Source organism: Haemorhous mexicanus, chromosome 2 (genome assembly GCF_027477595.1).
Source record: "Haemorhous mexicanus isolate bHaeMex1 chromosome 2, bHaeMex1.pri, whole genome shotgun sequence".
Lineage (NCBI taxonomy): Eukaryota > Metazoa > Chordata > Aves > Passeriformes > Fringillidae > Haemorhous > Haemorhous mexicanus.
The window spans coordinates 62,193,121-62,199,810 of record NC_082342.1 but is presented as its reverse complement, the minus strand read 5'-3'; the positions used below and the strand labels follow the sequence as shown (position 1 = coordinate 62,199,810).

General features: G+C 52.3%; 1 protein-coding gene across 1 annotated transcript; it reads left to right on the top strand.

The window, feature by feature from the left end:
* Nucleotides 1-361: 361 nt before the first annotated feature.
* On the top strand, nucleotides 362-4,701 carry PCDH8 (protocadherin 8). The gene is made up of 3 exons (XM_059839111.1): nucleotides 362-2,851; nucleotides 2,994-3,204; nucleotides 3,673-4,701. Exons 1-3 carry the CDS (start codon nucleotides 440-442, stop codon nucleotides 4,044-4,046), a joined length of 2,997 nt encoding a protein of 998 aa, XP_059695094.1. The 5' UTR covers nucleotides 362-439; the 3' UTR covers nucleotides 4,047-4,701.
* The last annotated feature ends 1,989 nt before the right edge of the window (nucleotides 4,702-6,690 follow it).

The following is a 6,690-nucleotide window of genomic DNA, read 5'->3' as shown; positions in this document are numbered from 1 at the left end:
ACTGCACTCCGTGCTCCCCGCGCCAGCTCCGCTGCCGCGCCTCCGGAGAGAGGGAAGAGATGGAAGTGGGAGGAAAGAAGGGAGAAAAATATAAATAAATAAATGGGGGAAAAGAAATAACGACAGTACGGGGGAAGGGAAAGGGAAAAAAAAAAAAAGAACCCCTCCCCAGACCCCGCAGAGTTAAAGAAAACAAAGGCGAGCACCCCGCGACCCCGCTCCCGGCCCGGCCTAGGGAGCGCCGGGGGCCGCCCGCCGCCCGCGCTGCGCCGCCTCCCATTGGCTCCACCGCCCGCTCATTTGCATAGCGCCGTCTATGAAATGCGGCGCGGCGGCGCGGGGGGCGCACACGGTGGTGGAGTTGTCTCGGCGCGTCCTGCTCGAGCCTGCGCTCGTCCCGTCTGCACCGTGCCGTCGGGCTGAGCCCCGCGCCGCTGCCATGAGCCCCCTGCGGCTGCTGGCCGCCGCCTGCATGCTAGCCCTGTCCCGCTGCAAGACGGTGAGGTATCGCACCGACGAGGAGGGCGCGCCGGGCACGGTGATCGGTACTCTGGCCGATGAGATGCCGGTGAAGGCGCCGGGGGAGATGAGCTTTCGCCTGATGCGGCAGTTTAGCAACAGTTCGCTGGTGCGGGTGCGGGAGGAGGACGGGCAGCTGAGCATCGGTGAAGCGGGGCTGGACCGGGAGCGGCTGTGCGGCCAAGCCCCGCAGTGTGTCCTGGCCTTCGACGTGGTGAGCTGCTGGAGGGAGCGCTACCGCCTGGTGCACGTGGAGCTGGAGGTGCGTGACATCAATGACAATGCACCGCGCTTCCCCCATGCCCAGATGGCGCTAGAGGTGTCGGAGAGTGCTGCACCCGGCACTCGCCTCCCGCTGGAGGTGGCTGTGGATGAGGACGTGGGCTCCAACTCCATACAGAGTTTCCAGGTCTCCCTCAACAGCCACTTCGGTGTGGAAGCACAGACACGGGCAGATGGGGCACGCTGTGCCGACCTGGTGCTGCTGCAGGAACTGGACCGTGAGCGCCAGCCCTCCTACACCCTGGAGCTGGTGGCCAAGGACGGTGGCAGCCCAGCACGCTCAGGTACAGCCACAGTGCATGTCCGCGTTCTTGACGCCAACGACAACAGTCCCACCTTTGCCCAGAGCTCAGTCACAGTGGAGTTGCCTGAGGATGCACCACCCGGCTCCCTGCTGCTCGATCTGGATGCTGCTGACCCTGATGAGGGCCCCAATGGTGAGGTGGTCTATGCCTTCAGCAGCCAGGTGCCCCCTGAGGCACGGCGGCTCTTCCGCCTCGACCCACGCTCAGGCCACCTCACATTGGAGGCTGCCGTGGACTACGAGCGCACCCGCACCTACGAGCTGGACGTGCGTGCCCAGGACCGTGGAGCCAGCCCCCGTGCTGCCACCTGCACCGTCGTCGTGCGCCTCACCGACGTCAACGACAACGCTCCGCGCATCAGCATCAGCGCCCTCCGTGGCGCTGCCAGTGCTGCTGGCGTGGCCTACGTCAGCGAGGCGGCAGCCACTGAGAGCTTCGTGGCCCTTGTCAGCGCCACAGACCGCGACTCGGGCGCCAACGGGCAGGTGCGCTGCAGCCTCCGTGGCCACGACCACTTTGCCCTGCAGCGAGCCTACGAGGACAGCTACATGATCGTCACCACGGCGGCACTGGACCGTGAGCGCATCCCTGAGTACAACCTCACCGTGGTGGCTGAGGACCTGGGCTCACCGCCCTTCAAGACAGTCCGCCAGTACACGGTGCGGGTGAGCGATGAGAATGACAATGCGCCGTTCTTCGCCAAGCCCCTCTACGAGGTGGCCGTGCCAGAGAACAACCCCCCGGGCGCCTATATCACCACAGTGGTAGCTCGTGACCCTGATCTTGGCCACAATGGTAAGGTCACCTACCGGCTCCTGGAGACGCAGGTCATGGGGGCCCCAATCTCCACCTACGTCTCGGTGGACCCTGCCACTGGGGCCATCTATGCCCTCAGGACATTCAACTACGAGATCCTCAAGCAGCTGGACCTGAGGATCCAGGCAACTGATGGTGGCTCCCCGCAGCTCTCCAGCAGCACTGTTGTCAAAGTGAGAATGGTGGACCAGAATGACAACCCTCCTGTCATCATCCACCCAGTGCTCACCAATGGGACTGTGGAAATCGGTGTGTCCAGCAAGACCTCCCGTGACTCCCTGGTGGCCCAAATCAAAGCTCGAGATGCAGATGATGGGGCTAATGCTGAGCTCACCTTTGCCTTCCTGGAAGAGTCCCAGCAAGACCTCTTCACCATCAACCCAAGTACTGGGGACATTGTGCTGAGAGGTGACCTCTCTGAAGAGCTGGGACAGCTATTCAAGGTCATCCTCACTGTGACAGACAATGGCAGACCTCCCCTGGCCACAACTGCCACAGTCAACTTCCTGGTGACCGCCACTGCTCCGTCCAGTATCCAAGACATAGCCAAGCCCAGCTCCTGGGAAGGAAAGGCTTTGCAGTGGGACATCCCTCTGATCGTGATCATTGTCCTGGCAGGCAGCTGCACCCTCCTCCTGGTGGCTATAATCACCATCGCCACCACCTGCAACAGGCGCAAGAAGGGGAACAACATCAAAAACAACACTGCCTTGAAGGACCAAATAGACATCTCCCACCTGGAGAAGGGCCATCAGGAGGAGGGCAGCCAGAGGGGGAACATGTTTGAGGTCCGAACCTTTCCCAGCAAAACGTCTTTCACCAGCCCCGACCCCTCTCCAGCAGCTGAGGAGATCTCCACCACTGAGAGCGGCAGTGACAGCACTTGCCTCTACGAGGGTCAGAAGAGGCTGAGAGGACAGAGTGGGGAGGTAAGGTCCCACCGTAGGGAAGTGGGGCGAAGGGTTGGGGGTGTCTTGGAGGATGTGAATAAGCTGCAGAGGTGCATTTAATGTTGGTTTACTTTTCACCACTTCCCTCCCTAATGTCTCCTTTGATTTTCCTCCCCACCAGCAGGGTTTTGCTGCCACTTCGAGCTACAACAAGGAGCCTGCTCCCCCTGTGGCCATTTGGAAGGGACACTCCTTCAACACTATCTCTGGCCGGGAGGCAGAGAAGTTCAGTGGCAAAGACAGCGGCAAAGGTGACAGTGATTTTAATGACAGCGACTCAGATATCAGCGGAGATGCCCTGAAGAAAGATCTCATCACACACATGCAGAATGGTAAGGGCTCTGCCCCTGCTCTCCACTGGACCTCAGAGAGAAAGATGGGTGGATGGGGAGGTGGATGAAGGGACCCATCCGTGGGGCACAGTGATCAGGCAGGGCAGCTGGAAGGGGAAGCCAGACACTGCATGGCTGAAACTGCCCATCTCCTTGTAGCAGGCTGTTAGGTGTTGGTTCCTCTCTGTACTGAGAGCCCAGCACAAATTAGCATTTGCCAGAAGTGCTGTAGGATTGTATTTTTTTCCCAAAAAAAGGTTCCCTTAAAGCTAGAATTGCAAGGAGTGTCCCTAACAAAACAACATTACCTAACCAAGCATGGGTTTTTGTTGCGCTGTAAAGCATCGCCTCCCCACTCCTACCGTCAGTGCAGTGAATCATCCTGTGACTGGTGACTCTAAGGATTGTGAACAGTGTGGATTTATTCCTGCAGTAACGACAGGTTTCTCCTCCTCTATCTCTCTCTAGGTCTGTGGGCGTGCACAGCTGAATGCAAAATCCTGGGGCACTCTGACCGCTGCTGGAGCCCCTCCTGTGGCCGAGCCAACCCTCACCCCTCTCCATATCCTTCAGCACCCCTCTCCACCTTCTGCAAGAGCACGTCCTTGCCCAGGGATCCCCTTCGCAGGGACAACTTTTATCAAGCCCAGCTGCCCAAAACAGTGGGGCTTCAGAGCGTCTATGAGAAGGTGCTGCACAGGGACTTTGACCGGACGATCACGCTCCTCTCCCCGCCGCGCCCTGCACGGCTCCCCGACCTTCAGGAGATCGGGGTGCCCCTGTTCCCAGCCCCCTCGACTAGATACCTGGGCCCTCAGACTGAGACAACTGAGAAGGCATAGCCCAGAGTGCTCCCCCCATCGAGTGCACCCCTCCCTGCGCACACAACTAGGTCACTCCCGAGAGCCTTTAAGTTATTGACCAGATCCGGTGTCGTATGTGTAAATATGCAAGATGTGCCTTAAAAATGAAGTCGTTTGGGAAAGATTTCCAATCAGATCAGTACTGTTTGATATTTGCAAACAAAAAAAATTGTTTGTAGTTAATGTAATTTTTATGAAATGTGCAGTATTTAAATTTCTTTTCATGTTTTCTACATTGGGGTTTTTTCTTTTGCTTTTGGTTTACCCATGGCCTGCCATTTTTTGTAGTGTTTTTAACCTGTACATTGTGTAATGTAATGTTTGTACATAATGAAAATTCATTATATTTTTATATAATAAATACTTAAAAATGGGAATTCTTGCCAAAGGAGCTGTCTGAAAGACACAGTAATAACAATTAATAATAATATCCTGAATATGTAGAATCTTGTAAGGGAAATTCCTCTTTCATGGTGTAATAATAACCTAAGCAATCCAGTGTACTGAGAAGTTTGCCTTGCCAAATGTGACTTGTATTTCTTGAGTCTGTGGTCAATTTAAGTGTTATTTAATTGCCTTTGGTTCCTGTAATCTGTATCACTGATAAACACTAATAAAGGTTTTGTGATGTTCAGAGGCTTCTGTTCATGGATTTCATGCTTCAGAGCATTGAGGTCTTCACAGGTCAACAAAAGTATTTTGTGCTGGGAAATGTAGCTCCTTCCCACTGCTTTTAGTCTTGCCCATCGTTTGTCTCTGGCAATACCTCTGCAGGTTTAGCTCTAAAGTTTTTAATGCTGGGTGAGAGGGAGGCTGGGGTGACAGAGCCAGCCTTTGCTTGTCACTGCCTGGTCTGAGCTCTTCCAGCTCGATCCTTTGCGGGTGGGGACTGGTGTAATTTTAGTGAAGCAAGTGAAACTGTTCATCAGTGGAAATGTTCGTGCTGTGCCGATGTCTTTGCATCAGCAGCCACCCGAGCCCTTTGCTTTCTGCTCTGGCTGAGACATTGAGTCAGGCGCTATGGGTGTGTGCTCAAATGTTTACCTCTTGTTAAAGCAGCCTTACTAAAGGACAGTAGCTTGTGTTGTGTACATATATTTATACATCAAGGGAAAGGTGAATACAGGAATCAAACATGTTGATTATATTGGCATTTTCTATGGTACATATTTCCCTTCTCATTGAAATTACTGTCCTGGAAAAAAATCATGCAGAGCTTTGAGATTCCTTCTATGGGGGTTTCAAGCTAAAAGCAGATCTCAAATCCTTCTGCTGAAATTGGGTATAGAATAGCATTTAATGAAACAAAATGAAGCATGAAGGTTTCTTCCTGTGCTCAAAAAAATGCTTACACCAGAAGTAATACTTGTACTGGGGTTTTAATATTTGATTGAAGTTTTCCAAAAGGGAGAACTGCTCCTTATGTGGACTATATAATTTCACTTTTTGTACAAATCAATAATCCAAAAATCTGTACAAGGCAAAGCTTTGGGGTTTTATAATGAGTTCTTTAACTATTTATCTAATTGGTACGGTACATGTCTATAAAATATGGCTCACCAAAGAAATATAAAACTCTCTTAGGTATAAACAAGGCTCTATTTGACTTTGTGTCTCAAAATGTAGGCCAAAAACATTATCCCATCTGTATGTCCCTTAACCAACAAAAACCCCCTTCCTCCCCCAACTTCCAGCTTTCTCAAGCCCCTGTAGCAAGAGTAGCAGAACTCAAATTTTTATGCACACAGGGTCTGAGTTTTAACTGGGGCTTCATAAATGCCACGGTGTAAAGATTTGTGGTGGGCAAAGAGTTTCAGAGATTATACTTGAAGGGAATTTAAATCGGGCTAATGCAAGACTCAGTTGGGAAGCTACATTTGTGATACTTCTCCCACGGTCAGGAAAAGAGGTGAGCATTTCTGGTGATTCCTCTGAAGTCTGGTAGTAAAAATCATGATGCATCTATTGAACTTAGAGGGTCATCTTGGTTAAATTTAGAGCTGAAGTTGTGGCTGTAGGATGGGTGCTGAGAAAGAAAGCTGGTAGCCTCCCTTCTGGCTAATCACCAGTGATGCAGAGCAGCAATGCCTGCATGGGAAGTAATTAGTCATAACTGAACTCAGGGAGGGAAAGGCTCTCTATCAAAAAAAGCAGGGCTGTCTGATAACATGGTTCTTCCTGATCTAGTTCAAAAGCCTGGGTTACATACCCCAACACCTTCACAGCAGGTTCCTAGACTCCCCTGGCAGAGCCAACAGGTGGTGGTCACAGATGAAGAACGGTTCATCGCACTGGGGTTTGGCATCAAATTTGTGCTGTTTTCTGCAATAGAGCTTGTGCCCTTCTGTAAGTGGATTGATGCTCCTCACTGCCTGATCATGAGTTTGGGCCAACCCAGTGCAAGGCAACCATGAAATGGTAGGAAACTAAAGTCACTTGTTCCTGTTCCCATAACAGCTTTCAGCAGCAAGCAGCTACAGTCTCATTGGGGTTTGGGATCTGTCTGTTCTGGCATCCCACAGGCTGTAAAATGTGGGATTTTAGTATTAAATACCACTTGGTTTATAAATCTGAGCCCATCATTTCGCAGGGACTCTCTGGTTAGTGCAAAGATACAGTCTTC